The following is a 25,410-nucleotide window of genomic DNA, read 5'->3' on the forward strand; positions in this document are numbered from 1 at the left end:
TTCCTGCGTCTGTGCAAACTGCAAAGCCTAGTTTGGCGACCTACGCATAATAGCCTATGCCATTTGGTGTCAATGATTGATGATGTGTCAATTTAACAGCTTTTTTAAATACGAATAAAAATTATTTTGGTGATTGTCATTTCAACTAAATATACCTATGCTATAAATATGCCTCTGGTTTAGTTATTAAATCTGTAATTTTCATGAAGCTGTGTGATGTTTGTGTGGTATTTGGTAACAAAAATGAACATTATAAGATTAATAGCAAAACGATCACTCGGATGTATATTAATTTGTCCCTAAAATGACAGACAGGATCATTTTTGACAAATATTGCATTAACCTTGCACTGTGACACTCTGGCACTGTGGCATAGGTTAAAAAAAAAGTAGCTTACCTTGTGCACCTTCATCATGAGCTTGTACCATTTGAGTATGTGTACACATGTATGTGCATGTGTGTGTTTGTTTGCATGCATGTGTGTGTGAGTGTAAGTGTATCTGTGTGTCTGTGTTCTACAATATGTTGATGAAATAGCCTACTGTATGATGTAATATGATGTAAAATCAATAAAGGTTCAATATATCATAATATTTAAAAATAGTCATCTTTTGCATTATTTTCAAATAGTCTATTGTTGTAACATAGGGTCAGTTTGACCAGTCAGGAGTGAGCTGTGGTGACCTGTGGCGACCTCTTGAGCTCACAGGACAACTTAGTGTGCAACACAGAGCCATGAAAGTTTTATACTAAAAAAAGAAAGTAAAATTTCTGATCATGTATATATATTTGGTTAGCACTCTTGGTTTCGCAGATAAAATGGATAGATAGATATATAGATATTTAAGGTATTTTCATTTTAAAAGTCAAGAAATGTGTGACATTGAAAAAATATGTTTACAAAACAGGCTTTCTATTTAGAAAATGCTGAAATGCTGAAAATGTTACAAAAGAGGAATTTTAATTTTAAAGTTTAAGAAAAGATGACTTACATTAATTTATTTTGTTGAACAACTGAGTTTATTCAAACATTCTTCATTCAAATTCTTGCATAAATTTCACAGTGTGGGCCTTATTTCAGTATTTTTTATTTTTTTATTGTTACATCCATTCCCAGCTAGCGTTACAACTCACCCCATTAGCAGGGTATTGTAACAGTGGAAGTCTTTGTATTTGACATTACCTCACATAATGTGTGACGTGTAGTAGATGTTTAAATGACTAGTATTTGTAGTAGACAAATAAGGGTAGCTTGTATCAAAGTTTGAGAGACATAGCACAAACAAACACTGAGTTATATATGATGAAACTACTACAATTATTCCCAGCCTCCCCTACCTGTCTCCTCCATTCTCTACTGGCACTTGCTTTATGTGTTTGCTGAATAATTGTATCAACAACAAAACAACAAAACAAAGTGAACAAATTAATCAAATAAAAGCTACTTTTAATATCACTCTGTAATTTTTTTTAATTGTATTATTAAAAAAGTTTGCGTACCATATATTGAGATACATTGTTTTATAAGCAAAATATATTATACTTTCAATTTCATCACAGGTAACAGTCTGTACAATCATCTTTTGTGTCTAGTACATTATGATTCATTTTTACAATGAAATTATGAATATATCAAATGAAATTGACTTCATGATAGGGATTTCTAATTAGACACTTGTCGATGGTTACACTGGCGCAAACAACTTCTTTTAGCTGAATTTATGAATACTGTTGTCAAAGTGAGAATTTTAACCCCATAAGCAGAGAAAACATTGTAAAAACAGTAGTAGAAGCAAACATAGCTTGCAGTAGAAATATAGTAAGCTGGGAATGTTCAGTGGAGTGTCTCAACAAACCATCTCATGAAATGTTAGAATTGGCACATACAGCATTACTTCAAATACTTCAAGAAACCATTCAACCATTTGCTGTGGAGGATTCATGTAGATTCCACTTAGATGGACACACAGTTGATCCTGTATATCCTATATATTCTTATAGAAGTTTGAGACTGAATCACAGAGGAAATTAAGTCCTATCACAGCACAGAAAACAAGGTCTCATTTTCTCTCTAGCCTTCCTACATTTTTACCTTCCGCATTCCACTGATCAAGAGGGACATCTCCGCACAGCCTTCATCAAAAAAGACAAAAGCCAAATATGCTATAATAACTTGAAGACAGCAATATATGCATCAATTATATTTGTTCTGCTGCGTAGCCTCCTGGGAGGCTGTAAACTTAACAGACATGTTTGAGCCCTGTCTTTGCTCTGTTTAAAGCACAAAGTGGTCTACAGGTGGTCATGATGATGTTGCCTCAAACTCGCCCAGGGTATTTTCAAAGATCTGAAATGAAGTTTGATGAAGACATTTTAAGGTAACATGAATCACAAAATGATATGACATCAGAATATGGCACTCCAATTCCTATTCTCAGGCATGTGTGATTTGTGATGGCACTTAGGTGGCAAAAAGTAGGATGCAGCATCAAACTGTATCATAGGAGTTCAGAGGGAACAGTGTTGTTCAGTGGGGTGGAATGTAAAATTCCCTGCAGCTGCAAATAGTTGTGGGACAAAAAAGTCCTTTCTTTGCCTCTGAAACAGAATCATCAGCATTCATTCTTTCCTCTCAAGTGGTGTGTGCGAAAACACTCCCAAGTCTCAGTGGAACACACACACACACACATGCAGGGAGGTGAGGTGAGAAACCACACAATGTTCCTGCCTTCACCTCTGTTCTGGGAAACAGAGCAGTGCAGCTGTGTTGTTCTCTGGTCAGAGTGAACATGCAGGCCTGACTAAACCAGGTTTGGGAGTGTTGGGTAATGGCTAGAAGTGCTGGGGTGTCAGAGCAGGACTTGGTCATGTGGCTGGAGTGATTGGTTGGGCTGTTTAAAGCAAGCTGGTCTAAATAGCCATCTTATCAGTCCAGGTGGCTGTGGGCAAGCAGGAAGTGAGGAAGTTAAACCGGTGCCACATAATTCCCAGGGAAAGTCCCAAAAGCACGAGTCCGTTCTGACGTACCTGCGGAGTGAGAAGAGCACATGCTGTGGTCAAACAGTAAACAAAACTAAATTAGAATGCAAATGACAAAACCAAAACATTTGTACAGTTTAACTCCATTGAGCAGATTTCGCCTGAGTCCAACCTGTAATGTTTCATTAAGTCCAGTAGAGGGGGTCCTGATACAGGGTTTGTTTTGGTATTTAAGAGTTCACAAAGTCTTTTCCTTACCTACAAACCAGCCGTCATCACACTTCTCCATCACTTGCACAATGTCTCCTTCTCTCAGCTCCAACTCGTCTGTGTTCTGTGGTTTGTAGTTGTAAACAGCTTTATACCTGAAATGGAGAACATGGAACAAAACACATGGCCTGAGACACAGATTCACTGAGGCGGCAATGCTTTGGTAAACAACGCACAGCAATATCAAGCTACCTTGGTTTGAGCTGAAACAACATGATCTCATAACACCATTCAAAGCTCTAGACTTACGGTTGGCGTTGCACCACTGCCGAACCGGAGTTGTTTGGCACTTGTACTTGCGGGAAGGAGTTGACATGTGGATTAGATGGAGCAGCCTGGTTTGTTATTCCACCCTAGAAGAAATGGAAAACCTCATGTCATGCATTATGAAATAAGATATTATGAAGGACATTCCCATCCACCACTTTGGCAAGACAAAACAATTACACCAGTGATGGGTGCGGTCATGCAGTGTCTCTCTATAAGTGGAAGCAGTGAGTGCGGACCTGCGTGGGGTCAGTGTATCTGGGGGTGTTGGTTCCTGCTCTGTGTAAAGATGCTGACTGAGCGGACGGTGAAACAGCTCTTGCCACGGAGTTCTGGTTAGCTGAATACGTTCCGCCCCGGTGGCTGTTCTGGGCGGCGGGTGAAGCAGGCTTGGGGGTGCTGTGGGGCCAGAGATTGGTCGTTTCTCTGGATGTCTGGGCGGGGGAACGTGACTGTGAGGCGGTGCCGCCGTAAGGCACGGGCGAGGACGGCTTCAGGGGGGAGTGCTCGGGTTCGGGGCTGAGGGAAGTGGGGGTGAAAGGGGAGGCGGGTGATCGCAGGCAGGGGGAGTGGAGCGGACGCCCTGGACTCTGGGGTCCAGGGGAGACGGGAGACACGGGGCCCGTCGCGAAATCGTCCGCAGAGTATTTTGTGCGGGGCATCTTGTTGACCTGGACGTAGTTGGCGGGGAAGATGCCGCTCCGGCTGGTCCCTGAGATCCTCCCTTCCAGCCACTTGTCGTCAACACGCCTGGTGACACTGATCACCTCACCCTGAGGAGCAACAGCACAGACATGAAACCACAGAATAGAATAGAATAGAATAGAATAGAATACTCTGCAGGTAGATTATCCTATAGACATCTAATTAATCAATCAATTCTAATGTCACAGCAGCAGTGGTGGAAAAAGTACTCAAATCCTTTACTTAAGTAAAAGTAGCAATACCATAATGGAAAAATACTTCATTAAAAGCAAACATCCTCCATTCAAAAGTTTACTTAAGTAAAAGTATAGAAGTAGCTCGACGACAACGACAGTGTCATTTTATCATGCAAGCCTTGGAAACCTAATAGAAATTATTTTAAAGCTGCACTAAGCAACTTCTTCCTTTGGTGGCCCCAAGTGGCAGTGGGAGGTAACTCTTTGAATTTTTGGAAGTTTGAAGGGCTTCATTATCCAGAAATCATGTAACTGCACACTCCTGTGACCTAAAGTTCTTCTTCTTAGTGCCTGGTATTTGTGGAGATAGTGAAAAAAGCAGCAGGTTCACCCACCGCTCAGTGCTGTTTAGGAGAACGTTTTATATTTCACTCTTAAGTTTGATTTGTCATTTCCAGCACCAGAAATTAATGTGGGCAAATATGGTGAATTTACAGGGTGTCAGTTAGTGCGGATGTAGTTTTCAATTTGTAGTTTAGGCTGATAAGACGGCTGCATTTTTACATGAAAATCTTGCCTAGTGCAGCTTTAAATACTGTGATAGATTAAATAAAATGAACCAAATTGATGCTCACTTTACGAAAAGAGAGTTCCACAGGTAGGTCAGCGTTAAAGTTGTACAGAGCCACGGCTTCCCCGTAGTCCAACACCTGTATAGTGGGAGACTTTATAGGCGTCGGCTTCTCTGTCGGAGCCAGAATCTACGAGGGACAGAGGGAAGAGCTTCAAACCAGTATCACATGGTCAGAGATAACAAGCACAAAGCAAGACTACAGAGAAATACCATTCCTCATTAATGAGAGACGTGAGGAAATTTACCTCCACATAGGTTGTGGGGAAAATGCCCGCTCTCCCATGATGTTCTCCTTCAAACCAGTTGGCGTCTACCTGCCTGTGGATGTAAACAATGTCCCCTTTCTGCAGAGTCAGCTCCCTGGGGAGAGGAAGACAGAAAGATAATGAGACGCACGAGGAGAAATTCCAGTAGATTACAGAAGCGAGGCTTTTGTTTGCTACAGGGAAAAAGGCTTTTGTTTCACCAGTGAACCTCACAAGATATATATTTATTGTTTCAAATGTACCTTAGGAGGAGAAAAAGATTTCAGATTTGATTTCAAATGCGATAAATGTGATATCGGTATAATGTTTGCTTCTCATTAAGGAGAATGGACATGCGAGAAGGGAAATGGCTTATTTGCAGATCAGCTCATACTGTAACTCACTTGGGTGACTGAGCCTGGAAATTGAACTTGGCTCTCGCTGCTTTCATCTGGAACGAACAAACACAGGAAATAATAACTGCACTATTCAAAAATCCATTCGGACAACACCACCAATGCTGAAAACGCATGTAAAAAACAGAGGAATACACATTTAAATTTGCCCGGCTGTAAATTAACAAGAGATTCATATGAACATACCTTCTTCTCCTCTCTCTTAGGTGGGAGCTCCATAGTGTCATATGCAGGGGAGAGGCGTTCTACTGTAGAGCAAAGTAAAGTGGAGAGGAAACACCCAGGTAGAACAGGTTATCGGGACACAAGGAAAATGAATGGATAACAGGAACACAACTTGCATCAATATCAGCGGAGCGTGAAATGTGCGTTGCTTTGTTAAGCGCATGTTATTTTTGAAGCCATTGTTGCTTTGAAAAAAGCAATCACAGCCATACCCAGTACATTAAGTCGGAAAGAATCTAAACATGGAAACAGTCCAGTCTCTCTGGACTAATTTCCAAGAAAAACAATTGGATAAAGCTAATCTGTAATCAAGTCTTCCGGCACAGTTCCACTTCCTATTTTTCTGTGCTTCCTCCCCACCCATCTACCCTCTTTTTCTATACAGAAACTGCGAGGGCTTTCCATGCTCACATCAGCCTCATTTAAAATGTGCCACACCAGACTAGCAGACAACAGAGGTAATGAAAGAGAATCATGAGATCCACAGCAGTATATTGGATTACTGGAAGCTTTCATCATTTATACTGTATGCTCCCTGATTAGATGAGTCTGCCTGTTGATTAGATCAGCGTGCATGTGTCGTGGTGAATAGTGAGACGAAGTGTAGTATTCAGGAGCTGAACCATTGCACGATCAACTTGCACTAAATTGCATGCACAGTATATACTGCTAGTTAAAGGACTGACCTTTGCCATTCAGCTACCAAAATAGTCAAAATCAAAGTCATTGATCTGCATGAAAACAGGCCCAGCCATGACAGAGATTGTAAGTGACAGTTTGCATGTGTGTTGCAGAACAACAGGGAGGAAGATACATATTTACCATATGTGGGAGCAGAGGCTGATGATGGGCCAACAGAGCGATGGACAGGCTGCTTTGATGCTGACAAAGAGCTGAAAAAAAGCAAGAAAAAAAAAAGATCTGTCGCTGTGTCTTGTCCCCTCAAACATTATCCCAATCAACACGAGGGTCCCTTATAAGATCAGTGGACAGCCACACACACACACACACACACACACACACACACACACACACACAGAAACACATACAGCTCTACTCTGTTGAGAGATCTACAACCATCTGGCTGCAGCTGCTGGTTTTCATACAATACATTGGAAAGAGAGGAGACAGATGTTGTGTATAATGAGAGAGAACAGTAAGAAGGTCATGCAGATGATACTGGCCCATGCCTGTATCCTTGAGTGAGGAAGAAATCAGGTTTAAAAGAAGTTAAGGGCTTAAATAAACTCTACATGGCTCTATGGCTGAGAAACATTCGGTGATGTGATCAGTCTGGATGATTCTGGGTTCAGAGTCAAAACTCAGAACCCAAAGCATCCCACCCTGCTTCCTGAACTGATTTGCATACACTGATATCCAGTCAATGTTGTGTTGTGCTCTAGTGTTTGCAGCTGGCTGCGTCTGCCCAAAGCCAAACAACTGGTCCAGATGAGAGGAAGCAGTAAAAACCTGCCATATTCTTACTGCTGTATGTTTGTATTTTACATGTTCTTAGCAACAGGCACATTAAAAAGCCCCTCAGGCCACCTGGTAGGCATGGGGTTGCCAGGTCAAAACACATGAGCTCAACTTAGCAAACAACAACTACAGGGAGAATCGTCCAAGAATGCATTACACACTAGGTAAGAAATGTGGAATGCTGCCTCTTTTGAACTAACAAATACTGTACTTGAACTTGTTAAAGTTCAACAGCTTCCCAGCAGAATGTCCAGTGCAGCGAGTCACCTGGCCAACTTACAGATACCCTGCAAAGTTTGGGAGGTTCTCTTTGCTGATTGGTCAAGGGGCTTAATGGCCGTTCGGTCCAACCACTGTAACGGGTTTCTGGACAAGCTGTCCTGTGAACGGCCACAGTTCAGGTATTCACACTTGATGAAGCAATATGAAAGTGGATTAAGAGGCTGGGAGTTGCACTCAGAGGAGGTCACATATGTGGCAGTTAACCCCCTATCCATTAACCTGTCCTGCTGTTACCACCGCTGCTTACAGTTTGCAGGACTAACACAGACCAGACAATGAATAGAGAATCACTGTAAGAACTGCAAAACATCTCCCAGAGTCACAAGATTTACATTTGGTTAACATGTAGACTGTTCATTATCCTCAATTACTGAATAGTTTCTTGACAGATATCTCCCTGGACTCCACAATAGTCCAACTGTTAGTGAACAGAGCTCATCATTGTAACAGTAACATGGAGAGAAAATAGGAGTCCCAACGTTTTGTACTAAAACAACTAATTAAACAGCAATGAGTGTCATGAACTACAGCTTTTAACTAAATTAGTCATAGCCAACAGTAAAGGCATTAAGTGTACTTTACATAGCCTCACTGGTATATGTGAGAGAAACACTACTTTTATTTGAGTGATATCTTAATAAGTTTTCTCTTTATATAACTAATGTCATGTTACACAATATGGGTGTGAATTAGATAACGATATGAACATTTCACTGAAAGGGTGTTTTAATAGATTTATTCTAGCAGTACAGGTGTCTTTTACAGGGGGGAAAAGCAGTCACCCTGCTGAATACCCATATGGAAAAATCATTTGCAGTATAGTTTTGCTCAGTCAAGCGCTGACCTTCTCATAGTGTTGCCACTAACCTGTAGTGTGCAGTCCCAGTCCTTGCAGCAGGGCCTGGATCCTTGGCTCTGGCCTCCTGGAAGCAGAGAGCACATTAAACTCTGTTCCCTGCTGCACCACTCAGCCTGCTGTCTAACAGCTCAGAGGAAATCTCACTACAACTTAGACAGAGTAGAGGTGGTGACCACTCCCAAAGGAGCAAGAAATCCCCTGGGTCCTATGCTCCTTGGGCTACAAGAGCACCGCCTATGATCTGTCTGAACCACCTTTGATTTATGTGAAGTAAAATTACAGCACATGAAGCTGATTAAATCACGTATGAATCAGGACTAGCATGGGAAACATTTTTTTGGACAGTATTGTCCAATTTTCTCTCTGCCAAGCACAGTGGGATCTCAAGTTTCCCTGTGTTTCTATCCAAAATGTAAGGAAAATCAATCTAACAGATTCTTCATTTATTGGCAGGCAGATTTGTATTTGCTGGGGGAGTGGGGGGGGAGAGATTTGCAGGCAGGTGATTAGGATAGCAGACTCATCCAAGTGCAAGGCAGGCAGGCGGCTCCTGGGTCTGTCATCCAGGTCACAGGAGAGAAACAATACACATGGTCAAAGCTAGCAAGCAGGGTGGTCTCACTGAGACGGTCAGCCTTCACTGGGAATTTGGGGGGGAGTGAGGGTGAGGGTGAGGGTGGGTCAGGATTCTGCCGGATGGGAGTAGGAGGGATGCTTCAGCAGAGAGAGTCAGGAGGGGGGCTCAGTACCTCACCCCGGCCTCGACGCTGCTTCTTCTGGGACAGGCTCCTCTCCAGGCCCTGGATCTCCGAATCCAGCTCAGCCTCAAATCGACTCAGTTCAGAGACCAGACTGGCCTGAGCCACAGCAGTGATGGAGTTGGAAGGGTAAAATTAAAATGCTAATACAGAATCTGATATGTTGGAGGCTAATGATGTCCCTTTTACATGGTTAAAAAAACAAAATCTCAAAAGAGAGAATGGAGAAAGGCAACAGTTGAAGTGTACTGTCAAAGCTGCTCACCTCTATTGAGGGGGAACGGGGTTTCTCAGGTTGTTTGTTCAGGGATAGATGACCCTAAGGACAGAAAAAACAACACTTAAGGGGCATACGGTCATTATACAATTTTTATTTCATCTCATCTTGTTCATAAACACCTGCTGCCATTTTAGTCAGTGTGTATTGGGTTGTGTTTACCTCATGGCTCATGGCTCCCACTGACCGTAATACAGTTCAAAAGTACATCTAGCACTATATTTTGTTTACAAAAGCAGTGTTATCAACAGTTAAGGGGGATTCGGGATCAGCTTCAACTGTACTGGCATGCATAGCCTAGGAGGAAATGTCAAATCTGACCTCATATCTGCATTTCTAGGGAGTTTTGAGGCATCCCTTTTTCCTGAGACAAATTCTAAGTGAATATTGTAGAGATTACATCTCTGGAATGTGTCTTGGATACGTCTTGGAAGTTCTGGGAGATTTCTAGCAGGTCAATTTCAGTTCAAAGTTTCTGCCAAGGCAGTGGAGTGAGCTTTCAGGTTTTCAGGGATGGATAGAGAGCCATTGTTAGTGATTGAGATGGGCAACTCAAATTCTTTAAGAATAACTGTGAATATATGTCAAATTCATTAGGGAAAATAAATTCTGGATTGGGGTTTTCAGAACACAGGGAAGTAAACACACCAAGGGCAGTTTGTCAAGCAGGACATGAGCACAGGTTGGATGCAAGACATGAACACAAACATGAATCCAGGAGACGCCCATATGTATGTTTCTCTGGTCCAAATTATAGTGAACTTGATTTACTTAATTTAGTTTTCATCTACATAAACACTATGACGACCAGCCAAAATCCAGCCAAAAACACTATATCAGCCAGCCAAAACTGCCTTCACCCTCTCTTTACAAAGACTTATGGTCCAATAATACCAGCCGATTCTATCAAGTAATACTTTAAAAGGCTGTGCTGGAGAGAACCACAGACTCCCTGCTCTTTTTTCAAGTTTCTTGAAATACCTTGGCTGAATGTGTCCCTCTTAAAGCCAAGGCCTTCCCCCAGTCGGGAGTCATCTTCACTACAATCACAGGCTGTGATGTCACCGTGAGGGAGTACAACACCTGATATGGTCTGTGTGCTCAGTGGGTTTATAAACCCTGTCCACGGGACGGTAAGAAAGGAAGAGCCTCGGCCCCTGTCATCCAGAGGAAATGAAATGAGTCTCCACGCTGTGGGCCATTATACACCACAAGAGGTTAATGCCATAATACGGATCACAAGACGCCCCGGCTCCCATGGGGGAGTGGAAACAAAGATTCCTTTTCTTCACACGCACAGACGCAAGGCTCAATTTGCACCAGATCTGGGACATTGTCGCAAAAGCCATTCAAAAACTCAGCCCAGACAAATACGCTGCTCTCTAAATCACCAGAGGTATTTAAACACAGAGACACAGAGTGTACATAAAAAGCTGCACACTCAATCACTACAGCTCACTGCAGCTCATTGCAGAATACACAAGACAACCCATGACAGCCTCAGTGGTAAATAAATATGTCACTGTCAATGTCACCGGGTTGTACAGTAAATTACTGACTTACAGTAGTGGCTAATGACAGCCAACAGAAATACTTAGATCATGCCTTTACTTGTCTGAGAAGCTAATTGTATGAAAGAAGGATGCCTATTGGATCTGCTGAATAAAAGCAGAAGCTACTGTAGCACATTGTGGAATGACCACACTTGCAAGTTAAGTTTCCTTGCGTGAGAAGATAAAATACTTAGAGTGTTCTCAGCTGAAAGACTCCTAGGGTATTGACACAACTAAATCCTAAGAGAAAAGGTGCCCATCCTTAAACCTGTTCTTGAAGGTAGCCCCCCTCTCCACACACACACACACACACACACACACACTGGGAAAGTATTGCAAGGGTATACAAAGCATTTCAGTGATTAGACCCAACAACATTTAAAGGTTGGAGAATCATACAAAACATCTTTCAGAAATGAAAGACTAGGAAACAAAGTCACCGGGAAATAAAAAAAAAACTAAATTCCCTTGGTCATCTAAAGTGAGATCACAGCCTGTTTTCTAACTGATTGTGTGTTGGGCCTTACCTGGCTGTGGTTTTCTGAGGTGGTGCTCTGTCCAGGCTCAAAGTCAAATATGCTCCTCGGCTGAGGGTGCTGCTTTCCTGGGTCTGACAGCTTATCTACATCCTCACTCCTGAAACATAATCCCCCGACACACACACACACACACACACACACACACACACACACACACACACACACACACCGTGGACGGCAACTTAATCATGGCTTCATTGTTAGTGCCTGTAACGACAAATCCAAACTTGTCTATCCCAGACTTTTTCTGTCTCTTCCCTCATTGCTCATGGCCTGGGCTAAGGTTGGTATTCACATAAATGCCTGCGTCCCTCACTTCCAGTCTTTAGTGTCAAGTATGAAATTCAAGAACATTTTACATTCATAGCTTTATTATTATTAGTATTTCAGACATACTGGAAATCAATAATATTTAAGGACATTACTGTAACATAAGCTATCCCGTCAAAGCTAATGTTTACTGAAATGACACCACAGTTAAATAGTTGAATTTGCACATGAAATTATGTAACCTCTTGTGCCTGTATGAGAGCTTTGTGTTTTGCACTGATAAGTGACTATTTTGCATTGTATCAAGCTGCTGGCTCTCTCTCTCTGGTCTAATAATCAACTGATGTTTGTTTATATGGTTTATATAATATGGTGATTTGCTGTGTGTTTTATTTTATTTTTATCTGCAAACCAAATTTCTCTTAAGGGACAACAGACAAGTGAATTGAATTGAATTGAATTGAATTGAATTGAATTGAATTGAATTGAATTGAATTGAATTGAATTGAATTGAATTGAATTGAATTGAGGGGGCAGCAAGGTGGCTCAGTGGTTAGCACTATCACCTCACAGCAAGAAGAACTTGGATTTGATTCCTGGCCCCGGTCCTTTCTGTGCAGAATTTGCATGTTCTCCTGTGTTTGTGTGGGTTTCCTCTGACTGCTCCAGTTCCCTCCCACAGACCAAAGACATGCAGGTCAGGTGGATTAGAGACTCTAAATTGCCCCTAGGTGTGAATGTGAGAGTGAGTGATTGTCAGTCTATCTAGCCCTGTGTTCAACTGGCAACAATGTTCCTCTGCCTTCCGCTCAATGCATGCTGGGATAGGTCCCCTGAATAGGAAAATGAATGGATGAATTGAATCAGTGCAAACTCACCAGTCTGGGAGGGCTCCATACGGTGTTAGTCTAAAGAGGTTCTTGTCTGCTTCATTCCCATCTTCTATATTGGCAGACGGCTGGATCCCTGAGGATCAGAACAGACCAGTTTTAGGTGAAAACAGATCATAGCAACCAACCAGGACAACAGATCATTCACACTTTGGAGGTTGATGGTTTCACTTACGTTCAGCTGGCCACTGCTCTGAATCCTCCAGATCAGATTCTGGTAAACAGATAGGACAAAGATGACATGCGCTTCATAACACTGAAGCTCTTGTACACAGATGAACTGATTGTGTACAAGCTCACACTTGTACATTTCATTCACATACACTTCAACTCCCCTGCAGTGAAGTAAGATGGAGTTGCCCCTCCCACGGCTCAGTGGATGTGTCTTAAGATCAGACCCATAACTCACAATTATGATACTATATTCAGTAGGTTACATCCAAGCGCCATTATTCTTCATCCATGTCTGACTCAAATCCCTTCTTCATTCTACCAATGAAATCCATCAGTAGCACCTCAATAAGTTTAAGGGCAGAATTAGGTATGGCAGAATTATCAGGCATGTTCACATGATAGCTTGCACTCTAGCAGCTCTTATTAATGATTAATGTGCAATGTCAGTAGCTGTTTATGAAGACAAAGTACCTGTAGAGTGTTGAGAATATCCTCTAAAACAGAATGAAACCAGAGAAATCCGCTCAAATCACTAACCGCACAAATGTGTTTCAATTATGCAACTGCTAATGGAGAAAAATGAACAGCTAGATTTGGGAGAGGCTGGGATAAGAGGATTATTGTTAGAGTTAATAAGTCGAAATGACATAAGGCTTAAGTGCTCTTTCATCATGTGTTATTTTGCCTCTTAATAATCTGTTTGCTGGATCAGCTCTGTAGTATCTGGCATTGATAGAAAGGAATTCTGTCTGGAAGATAGAGTGAGAGTGTGAGAGGTGAGGGAGGAGGAGCGCCCTTACCTTCTGGCTTCTTGTGAATCTGCCTGAACATGCTCTTGTACCAGTCTCTGGGCTTGTTCACACTCTGGCGTAAGAAAGGAGGGGAGGTGCAGAAAGTAAACAAGTCTGACGAATGGGGCTTTGAGAAACACAGCACATGGATATGGCAGGGACATGACAGGCCAGCTCAAAGGATTGTGGACTGCAAAGTTTGTTGATGGTGTGTGCAAAGGAATGCGAGCTACATGATGATGTCTGATGATTAAATGGTGCATTGTCTATGTTTGTCTTACCGATCTGGAGGCTATGGGCATCCCAGTCTCGTCCACTGGGCCGATCCCTGAGAACTTGATAAGCCTCTCCTCCCTGGTGGGATTCGACCTGCGCGGCAAAGTGGAAGAACCCCTGGCCTGGACGCCATTGGACAGCCCTCCTGATGTACACAATCAAAACAACACGTTTTTACTAATTATATTTTATGTTGTTCAGATCATCGATATTAGGTCAAGTAAGATCATTGAATCTGTTTTCATCTGTAGTCACTGGGTAGCCTGGCCATACAATATCACAGTCTGTGACTTTTCCACAGCAGTAAAGGCTACTGAATGTTATAGCAGCTAATCATTAGAAAGAGAATTTTCCCTAACATACCAGGAAACAAACTCTACCACATTCACATGAAACAAGTCCAAGCTATTATCCTCCAATGAAAACATTCAGTTAATTTCAGATTTGATTTGGCATAAACACTGGATACTCCATAAACAGCAAATGAATCATGCAACTCCCTCCCAGCTTAATGTCCTCCCTCACTGCCAGACTTGCCCTCAATTGAATCAGATTTTTCTTCCTTGAAACTAATTGGTGATTTGGAACCGGATATGAAGCACGGATTTGAACATATATGACCTTACCATGTGGTTGCGAAGGGCCATAATAGGATCCGAAGCTAAGAGTGGTTGGGCCGCTTCCGTTCATCTCTGAGACCTTGAGAAGGGCAGAATAACCATCAATCCAAAGAAAAACATTACAATGCAATGTAATAAAAACTGAATTATATTAGAGATGGTTTCAACACCACTCCATGGCTGGAAATGTGACTTGTGATGCATCACATTTCCACAGGGAGGAGCACTTGTATACTGAATTCTATGGACCCAGTGCAGCATGTCATGAACACAGAATCCAAGAGATAGCTGTGCTTGCCTTGAGCTCTCCAGATGGCAGTCTTGAGGAGCGAAAGGGACTCAGAGGAGGGGTTGGGAGTCCGGGGGAGATGACCACCTCCTGGATCAGCTCTGGAGATGTCAGGAACTGCTGCTGATCTGAAGGAACGCCGTCCCCAGAGAAGACGATCTGGGAGCCATTTGGATGGTCCACCACTTCCACACGTTGCTAAATGAAGAGGAAGTGAGAAGTATGGATCAAGAAAAACAATGTGTGAACTTCGCTCCTGTCCTGTCGTGTCCTCCTGTTGTCCCTGGGTAAACACCGCTCTCTCTGGGAGGTCATGTGAACTTGTTAGCAATGCAGCTATTCTCTAGAGAATAACTGGCCTCTGCGCTGATGAAAAGGCCCCTAATTTATTTAAAGCAGGACCAGTGGGAGGTGGTGTTCCACCCACTTCATCATCTCTCTTGCAGCGACTGCAGAAAGGCTTCATTCAAGGTGCAGAGCGGGGGCACTGAAACAGGAGAAGCCCATTATGAGCCCATTAACTACCTATTCACCAGGCCTGCCTATTCTCGGGCCAGGGTGCGGAGCTGGGGCCAAAGGGGTCGGGGAAGGGTCGTTGATGTCAACCTCAAAGTCCAGCAGTGCTAGAGATGGTCTGAAACCCTCTGGTGCTCCTGTGGTCTCCATAGTGATCGTTCCACCCCTCTCACATGAGGGCCGGCCTACCTCATGATTTTTCTGGCCAGTTAATAAAATAGTATTACTTTTCCACATGCACTATACTTGTTGGTGTTTTGCCTGGATTTCACATGTTTAAAAGTGTCTCCTTGTGTCATGCAAACTCTGTCAAAGCTTTCTGAAGATAATATCATTGGAATTGCAACCATTAAAAATGCCTTTACCTGAGACTGCATGTGATCTGTTATGGTCCTTGTGTCAGATATAAAATTCTTGCACCCAGCATCAAAAGTATCTGCAAAGAAAAGAAGTGCCATCAGTGTTTTTACAGTTTTTGTACCTTTTATGAAGAGAAATTAAATTTCTTTTAACACTCACTTAAAGTAATCCCAGACAAATTCTATTATTCCTATCAGGTGGGATATCCATATTTTGAAAAATATGGATATGAACCTGCAACTTCAGTAGCAAAAGGAATATGTTTATTGTATTGTTGGAGTTATTTCCTGGAGTGAACTGTGTCATGTGTGCCTCACATGACTACCAGAGATGACAGTTCTGATGTGCTACAAAGGCAGATTGAGAGGCTTTCAAGACACAAACTGTCAGCTTCTTGTATAAAGTGTATAGATGTAAAGGGCTTGCTTGTACATGCTTGTTGCATCATCAATGCATGATTGCTCCATCGCAAAGATGAAAAGTTTGGAAAACCCTGCAGCAATTTTATACTGGTTATCGTCTATAATCAAAAACATTTATCATCTATGAAGCTTATTTCACTGGAGATCTGAAACTGGTCCAAAGAGAAAAATATTTTGCATTATGTTTGTTTGTGTATCTTTCTAATTCCTATGCTGAGTCTCAATGCATTTGTTCGCAACTGTCCTCGTCAGCAAAAGTTTTAACTCTGACTCATTAGTTGGTTGGGGTTCCAAAAAGTCTCCTCTGTCATAAATCAAATGTTATATTTAAGTGGACTTGACAAGTGTTCCATTATCCTACTTCCCTCTTGCTCTGAAGAAGGAAAGTTAACATCACCCGCGTTTCCCTGTTACCAAGGCAAAGGCCATCCAAAACAATGAGTGTGACTCACATGCCTCGCTCTTCCCTGTCATACAGTGCAGTCAGAGGCCAGACTTGAGGGTCTGGATGATGGAGAAAGTCAGCTACTGAAAGCAGAGACTCTGTCCTAATCAATGGCACCTCTGAAAACCAGATTAGGCCTGCTGTTTCAACATCAAAGGCATGGAGGAATGAGGGGGAGGCCATTTCCGCTCATGTATGTGGCAGGCACCTCTCATCTACAGTGGCTAAATGGGCCCATAATAACAGAGTTGGCATGGTAACCACGGATCTGCAACCGTACAAGCCCGCAACCCTGGCCTCTGCTGCTCCTATGGGATCAAATTGTTAAGTGATTCTAAGTCACTCTTCTCCATTCTTCTCCACTCTGAGTGTGGTCAAAAATAACTATATCTGGGGAATAAAGTCTCCAGTGAGGTTAACAATAGGGTTAATGTAAGGATTTGCTTCTTTTTTGGTGAAAACGATGACGTGTTCTGGCTTTGCAGCCTAGGAAGAAAGTAATGACCGAGCGTGGGCCAGGCTACTACAGGCTGAGAGCTGTCCAAGAGAATTGGGACTGATGAGTTTTCCATGTGGCATTTGCAGCTGAGCATTAGAGTCTATAATCATTGTGGTCAAGCCCAAGAAAACTATATGCACTGTGTCTCTGTTCGCTAGAAGACAACACAGAGCCCATGTGGTGATAGAATCAATGTTCCAGTTTCCAGACAACGATGTCACCCTATCTGAGTCATCATCTCCCAATAAACTGTGTTACATAACAGGAAAATTATGGGAACCGGAGGATCGCGTCTGTAACAATACCATTACTGCTCAAGCACCACAGAGATCATATCATCGCTGAAAGCAATCACAATCAGTTTATTATGTATAGAACAATAGCCAGAAATGTAAATAAGCTACATTCAGCTTAATATGGTTTACAGTGTGTTTGACATGCTACCCTCATTAGAAAGGGAATCAGTGTGCTGCCATTCACTTTAAAGGTCCTGTCTAACTGATAACTGGATAACTAGATGTATAATTCATTGGCGTTTTCGACAAATAGCCTTTCCACACGGGCCTGTTTAATTCAAAACTCCTGAAGGGCAAACAATGGAGCTCCTTTTCCACCCACACACTGCTGCCATTCAAACCTCTACAGCAACTACTGGACTACAAGAAGCTGCCCTCTGTTTGCCAAACCCATGTATTTCACAAAGTGCGTGGTTACTAGAAAGATATTTAAAAAATATTATTATTGAGATACAGAATCAATATACATTGGCCAACTGCAATGCCAGTACTATAACAACAGCATTTGTCCCAAGGGATGCCTTCAGTCAAAGCATCACTGTGATAACAAAACATTGGATAAAATATGAATATTGTCCCTCATTATATTCCTGTGGGTGTGAATTGTTCTGAGATACACTTTGCTGTATATCTACGCAATAAAAGAGCAATATTATTAGAAATGTGAATCCATTGTTGTACTACTGCATAGTAGTGGCATCAAGATGAGTAGGCCTATGCCAAAAGAGTGTCTCTCTGTGTCTCTGTGCCTTTGTCTGGGGAGTCTGGGGAGTTAAATCCAGCTGAGAAATCTTCCAGCGCGGCACACATTCCCTCTCCATGAGCACCAAACACAGTCCTGCCTAATAAGGAAAAATCAGTGCCGATATCTAGTGAAAAGTCCCTGACCAGAAGACTGGCTCTCCCTGGGTTTTCTCAGAACGCCCAATGCATTCTTATCTAATTACTGAGATTTGACGGCACAGGCAGTTATCACTTTCACATGGCCCGGGTTCCTGCGGTTGGTGCTGTGTGAGTACCTTGACGCTATCCCTCTGAAATTTGTGTACTATTAAGCCTACTTAGGTCAAAGACTATACAACTTAAATCCCTATTAGGTGAGAATTCCATAATCACCATTAGATGAGTTTGAAGGGACAGAAGAGAATGCCATAAAAGGTCCATGTGATCTCATCTCGAAGATGAGCTCAACACAAAGGCACTGAGATGTTTCGTGCAAGCTAGATGTTAGACAGATAGTATGCAGAACACCCGCATTTCATATTTCTGGCTCATTGAAAATGTTTTGTAGCATTTTAACCATGCCATATGTTTTCCCGTATGCGCCCTGCGGGATGACAGGCTAAACTGGGACAATGGCAGAGGATAATTGAGGACATGATGAAAAATGGGGGGGTTTCTGTATGGAAATCACTGCCTCTGAGCATGCCTGTCCTCAGGGAGCTCATCTGGTCCCTGGAAGAACTGGGCCAGATGTTAAGCTCTGTAAACTGAACCAGGGAACAGAATAGTCACAGGTTCCTCACCATCTACAGTACATACAGCCCACTCCACCAACACCATCAACCACCATCATCAGCACTATTGTGATACTGTTAAGAAAACAAGTTACTTCACAGAGGCATTAGGATGTTTTGGGAGGTTTTTCTGAATGGACTAGATGAGAAAGCAGGCTATTTATGAGAAGTTGTTGAGCCAGAGCAGACTTACTCAGCAGCACAGGGTCAGTGAACCTCACCACACCCTTGTGATTCCTGTGAAATCAATGGGGGGGTTTCCACTGCCGAGAATAGCAGCACAACTTTTACAAAGTGATAATAAAAATACAACCTGGCACGTCTGCAAATGTGTGAAAAAGTGACGCCATTTGTACACATTTTTACCAACTTGTCAGTTAGTCTTTTAATATAGTTCTCACTGAGTGTTGCAACTAGCTGATGATAAATTAGTTTGTTATGAAATCATTATTCGACAAACTATAGTGACGCTCTACATCTGCCATCAATTTCCCCTCCTCTAACCCTTCCCTTCTTCCGTAGAAGGATGCGGCCAGGTCTTTCTGCGACTGGGCTTGCCCCGCGATGACCCCCTTTTACACCACACTGCATTGTTCTCACTAGGAAAAAGACTGTCAAGACGACCACACAGAGCCTAATGAGTAACTGTCACGGTGGTGAGCCATGAACTTCTGTGACCTGCCATCAGGAAAGTTATGATTTATGGTCAGAGGGAGGAATATGCTGTCTGTATATTATCTATATTATCTATTATCTATTATTAAGTACTGACAGTGCAGAATGTGTTGATCCTGAGCGTGATATTTGCAAGTCCTAAGACAGTACAAGCACCACCCTCTGCCTCAGTGTGCAGCATGGTGGAAGGGCCTAGTTAATCATTGACTCCATAAGGTGGGAACTACTGCACACAGTCCGATGAACGGACCTAAGTCACATACATGAAGGAAACCGACCAAAAAACACGTGCTTGTTTGCTTAAGGTGGTCATTTTGTTTGGGGAAGCACTGGTCTGCAGTACATTTGAACATAAACACTCTCACATTGGAGAAAAAACTATCAAAAAGTGTAAACATATTACATAATTGTGATCTTCTAATGGAGTGTTCATTCCTTGGATGTCATTGCAAACCATAACTGAGTACCTACTGCCAGAGTGACAGATAGAAGGGTGAAGTCTTATCAAACCGTGGCACACAATGTTACTTCTGCGCAACAAGTTGCATAAGAGGGTCATAAAACTGAGAGGATTGTGCCTGAAGAAGTTGTGAGACGGTAATTACAAGCACATTTTAGTGAATAAATAAAGCTGGCATTAATTTGTAAATATATTAGGTGAGTCACTGAGCAGTTATGTGAGAGATGTGAGAGGTCCTGCAAGGTTGATCGCAGACTCCTGCCGTGCTTCCCCTCTGCAACTTGGCAGATGTGGGAACACAGACGTAGCCCATACAAGGTCCTGGAGCTGCAAGTTTATGATATGCGGTTATTGGGGGATACACACATTTATCAGGAGGGAGCTATTTCACCTCCTTGTATGGTGCTCCCTCAGTCTGAGCAACAGGAGGAGTCAGAGTCTGCGTGCTACTTGTCAATGGAGAGGCAATGTGTTCCCAGCAGGACCTGGACGACACTAAATCACAGCCTCTCTCTCTCTGCGGAGCGCCCAGTACACAGATGAACAACAGTGAAATTCTATGGAAGCTTTACATCCAGACATTATATGCGGCTGTAACAAATAGATTCATTTTTCAAGTGGACTTTTAAAAACAAAATAATAACAATAACAACCTGTCTGACAAAGCATGAGCAAATTCACTCTCAAAACATAAGTAGAGGAAAAGCTCACAAACCCTCATGGCTGTCATTTTGCATATTCAAAGTTGAATATGGCCTGTGGAGATCAGGGGGGCAGCTAGGCCCTCAGTAATATCACAAAGGGCATCAGAGCAGGCTGTGGAAATTATCCTGACAGTGAGAGGAGCCTCTAAGTGATGGCTGGACAGACCTGGGGCCATTAGGCTTGATGTCTGGAGCAGGATGGGAAACTAGTCTGACAGAACAAATAATTTCCTATTGCATCATTGCTAAAACTCTGGAGCCAAGCTAGCAATTGTCAGTGCGCCCGTACCCACTGGGCAGAGCAATAAGATATGACATGTTGGGTAACACTGCCCATAGTGCCCTCCCTCTCTTCTTCTGTGGGGAATATTCGGGTGTGCCTCGGAGCTGCCCTCTCCTCCACTTGCCCAAAAGCCAAAGCTCAGTCAGTCCGCTCCCACAGGACTGTTTCAACAGCAAAACAGCTCAGATCACATGGCTCAGCGAGGATAAGAGGACTTTTCTTCAGGTGCACTCTAAAAGCATCCCTCTGTGTGGCCATCTTCAGCTTTCTTTCCTTTTTTTTAAGACACTGACAAATTCCTGGGAAAGTCTGCAGCACTAATCCTGTGAAGCAGCCTGTAAGCCCCGAGCAGTCGGGCAGGTTACTCAACCTTCAAAAGAAAACAGACTACAGCAACAACCTAGCAAGACGTGAAATCACATAGTCACAACGTTCAAGATCAGTATTTGATAAGCGCATAGGAGTGATTTGAATCTGTCACATCCTATACTCACGTGGGAAAAAAGTGTACTCACCTTGGATATTCCACTGACCAGTGAACTCACACCTCTTTAAGTCTTGTCTGCTCAGTGGTAATGAATGTAATATTTCAGAGGGAAGTCCTACGCTGCTCTCTCTCTCTCTCTCTCTCTCTCTCTCTCTCTCTCTTATGGAACTAGCCAGGACACACAATCTCTCCCTCTCTCTGTCTCTCCCTCTCTCTCCCTCTCTCTCTCCCAGCTCTCGCTCCGCCTGTGAAGGACTTCCCGGTTGACAGGCATCACCATAGCAACCCCCTGGGCCCTGTTCAAAAGGCACCCTCCTCTTGGCTTGTCAGTGCGGGGCACCTCCTTCAATGAAGAAGCCCTATTGTTGTGATAAGGTGATATTTCACAGCGCAGGGTTAACGAAAGGGGAACGCAAACAGTTCATCACCTCAACCTCCCAGACACTCCACACTGCCCAGTGACCCTGCCGCCATGACACACCCCTCCTTTCCTCCTAACTTTCTCTTTCTCTCTCCCTCATGCCTCCCTCTCCTTTGTGTGTGTGTGTGTGTGTGTGTCATGGGGGTGCACAGAGGCCAGGTCTCTGGCTAGTCAAAGGGACGAAGGGAGAATAGGAGCTCTCTCTGTTCCAGGAGCTCTGGAAGCGTTTCTGACTCATTAGTCTTTGCCTTGGTCCACCACTGACACTGGAGCCGGGACTTGTCTGACAACTCCGTCACATCCTCCTGGCCTTCCTCCCATCACAAACATATCTACATTATTGTTGGGTGTGATGGCTAGAGGAAGCAAGTGCTGTTTTATTAGCTCTGCTGACTACAGACAGAAGGACGTCTGTCCTTTTGATGGCATCATCAGAATGGAATGAATATTCAATGCAGAAGATGCAGCGTGGGCCAAGATAAGAGTCGACATTCAAATTGTTTAGTTGAATATGTCCGGTAGGAAACTGGAATATCTCAAAGTGGTCAAACCACAGAGCCGACAACAGTCCAAGAAGAATGAAGGCAGCACATTCTCAAATTCCTCTGCTGCTCTCGCCACTATACTCGCCTAAATGAAACTAGGATTTCCAGTTTGCCCGCAGTTCTTGCCAATGAAGACAAACAGTGTAAAACCTGAAATCGAACGGGCTGACAGGCTTGTTTTGGCTTTGTGTGTGGTGTGTCTTATTCAGCAGGTAGACTGAGTTACAAGGTCCACTCCACGTTGCAGGTGAGTGGTCCAGTCAGCCGCAGTCACACACAGTCAGCTCACTTTCTAAGATGCACTTTAATCTCCCGGAGAGCCCTGGTAATAAACTAGAGACGATTCAATGGATAAAGTTTAACAAAGACTAGTCAATGGTCTATCTGTATTTGTTTGAATGTGTGTATGTGTGTGTGTGTGTGTGTGTGTGTATTTGTGTGAGAGATAGAGAGAGAGCGAGAGACACAGACAGAAAACAAGAGAGAGAGAGTTTATGTGTCCTGGCCAGTTCCAGCTTGGAATTGAAGGAGTCAGCTCTTTTTGATAATTCAGTGGTCTGGCTTGGTAGAGCGAAACTCATGGCAAATACCCATATCCATTTACCGAGCCCGTACACCGCTCCTTACAGGGTTGTTTTTGCCAAACAGTTGAGCCTCTGAACCTGAGAGGCGAGCTGGGCAGTAGGGTCTGCGGCTGAGCCTCTACCATAATCTGTATCCAACTGGACTAGACATTCGCCCCGCTGTGACCACATCTGACACCCTGTCACTCTGCGGCTAAATGAGGTAATCACGCAAGAGGCGATTGCTGCTTTGGCTCGGGACCCAACACCTCTCTCACACGGGATACTTGTTCATTTTCTCAATCTCTTGTCGACCAAACAAACACAAATCCGTATCCGTTCCTGGGCCACCGTCACTTCTATTACCGAGAAACAAGCATTATCTGGAGAGGAGGGAAGAGGCATGCCTCTCCTTTCATTGAGACGGATGAATTCCAGCTCAGACCTATGCTATGCTGTATCCCCATTGTGCAGGCCCGTCCATTGTCCTTTCACAGTGAGTGGTATGTGTACCAGTATGTTACTATGGAGCAACCATGAACCTCATTAAAAGCCTGACAGCCAAAGATTCCAGCGAGTGAATAAACCATGACATGAATCTGTTACATAATCATAAACTACATCACTTGCTGACTATAGGCCTGTGCTTCTTTTTTTCACCGCTGGCTAGGAAAAGCTTCTCTCTGAGAGGCAGGAAACAAGAGAGGGCAAGTCTGTCAAAATTACCAGGGGAAAGTCGTCATCAAACAAAAATCCCATTGGAGAGATAGAGAAGGAAACAGGTAAATAACCATCTCTACCACCATGGAGGACTGATAAGAAGGCCCTAAGGATGTCATATGTGCCATCCATATCCGGGTTGCGCTCTGAGGTAGCGCTTATGGAATGTCTTTCAGAACAACACAAAAGCACCAGGGTTTATTTTACCAGTAAACAACATTCTGCTGGGCGGTCCATCTCCCAGGCCTCTGGGTCACCATGTTGGCTGATGAGGACAAACATTCCTGATATAGTCATATATCCCCATGGGACCTGCTGCTCTTGGGATGCTTACAGTTTGAGAAGATTTCCCCTCAGTACAACATAACAGCACCCTTGGGATAGAGGTGCTGGGGTAAATAGACCCACTGCTAGCCAAATACAGAATTGTCCTTGTCCTTATCCAGTTCAGGAATTCCAAAGCCAGTGATGATAACAGCTGAACCAAGGTTATACATACTGCCATGAATATGAAAATTATTTTTTGCATAAACACAAATATGGGTCCGTCTTGAATAAATCAACAAATGAGTGAATACACCTTTATATAACAGGGCAACAGGCACACACTGAAACATTTCAGACCAAAACAACAACTACAGCCACAACAGGAGCCAGTTTTGGGATCGAGGTCTGATGATATCCATCTTCTGAACCACAGACAGTAAAAGATTGGCATCTACAGTAGTAAAACCCTCCTCATATCCTCCCTTCTCTCTACAACCACTCAGCTGTTGCTCAACAGCATTCGGACAAAAAACGAAAAAACAAACTTCACAACAATGACAGCAATAACAAACAACCCGCATATCCAGTAGGCATATGGATCATCTTGTCTCTTGTTCGCCTCAGTGGTTTTCAGACAGTGATAGAAACAGAGTGGTGGAGGACAACAACAACAACAACAACAACAACAACATGATGCTCTAATCTGTGTTGGAGTCAGTTCACTTTCAGTTTACTTCATTCAAAATGTAAACGAAAACTCCAAGTTACATAAAAAAACGACAAAGCCTTTGTTCTATCACTGGCAAAGAGTTTTCCCTTTTCCTTTTAATTGTGAAGAATATCCACTGCCTGAGTTGATGCTAACCCTGGCTCTAGACGCAGTGTGAAGTAGCAGCACAAGTTATACAGTACTTACAGAGCAGTGCAGGCTGAGCAATGAGGTCTCCTCAGTGCAGAGGGAGAGAGGAAGTGAATGAGAAGGAAGGAGGGAGCGATCCACTGCTGCTGCCCTCTCTCTCTCTCTCTCTCTCTCTCTCTCTCTCTCTCTCTCTCTCTCTTTTTCAGGCCAACAGGGTGTCTTTTATCTTCGGCGAATGATTCAGCTTGGGTCTGAATGTGTGTAGGCGTGTGTATGTGTGCGGTGTATGTTTGCATGTGTGTGCACGTGTGTGTGTGTGAATGTGTGTGTGTGTGTGTGCGTCTGTGCAAGCATGCAGTCCTCTACAGCTCATCAGGGAGAAGGGACTCAGTAATAG

The 25,410-nt window shown here is 43.3% G+C and overlaps 1 protein-coding gene across 8 annotated transcripts; it reads right to left on the bottom strand.

The window, feature by feature from the left end:
* Positions 1 to 997: 997 nt before the first annotated feature.
* On the bottom strand, positions 998 to 25,119 carry sorbs3 (sorbin and SH3 domain containing 3). Of its 8 annotated transcripts, none has more exons than XM_071924301.2 (21): positions 25,071 to 25,119; positions 15,856 to 15,926; positions 14,984 to 15,172; positions 14,692 to 14,764; positions 14,071 to 14,210; positions 13,799 to 13,862; positions 13,000 to 13,038; positions 12,813 to 12,900; positions 11,653 to 11,761; positions 9,561 to 9,614; positions 9,287 to 9,394; positions 8,546 to 8,601; positions 6,740 to 6,810; positions 5,879 to 5,940; positions 5,681 to 5,727; positions 5,277 to 5,391; positions 5,033 to 5,158; positions 3,756 to 4,289; positions 3,499 to 3,602; positions 3,238 to 3,344; positions 998 to 3,027 (listed from the first exon to the last, which is right to left on the bottom strand). In XM_071924301.2, the coding sequence occupies exons 2-21, from the start codon at positions 15,865 to 15,867 to the stop codon at positions 2,966 to 2,968; spliced, it is 2,160 nt and encodes a 719-aa protein (XP_071780402.2). In that variant the 5' UTR covers positions 15,868 to 15,926; positions 25,071 to 25,119; the 3' UTR covers positions 998 to 2,965. The 8 variants fall into 8 exon arrangements, with proteins under 8 accessions (XP_071780402.2, XP_071780442.2, XP_071780417.2 ...); XM_071924341.2 differs by lacking the exon at positions 25,071 to 25,119 and adding an exon at positions 21,667 to 21,966 and having other exon boundaries at positions 4,188 to 4,289; XM_071924316.2 differs by lacking the exon at positions 25,071 to 25,119 and adding an exon at positions 21,667 to 21,965 and having other exon boundaries at positions 998 to 2,347.
* Between the last annotated feature and the right edge of the window lie 291 nt (positions 25,120 to 25,410).

This window comes from Centroberyx gerrardi, chromosome 8, assembly GCF_048128805.1.
Source record: "Centroberyx gerrardi isolate f3 chromosome 8, fCenGer3.hap1.cur.20231027, whole genome shotgun sequence".
Taxonomy (NCBI): Eukaryota; Metazoa; Chordata; class Actinopteri; order Beryciformes; family Berycidae; genus Centroberyx; species Centroberyx gerrardi.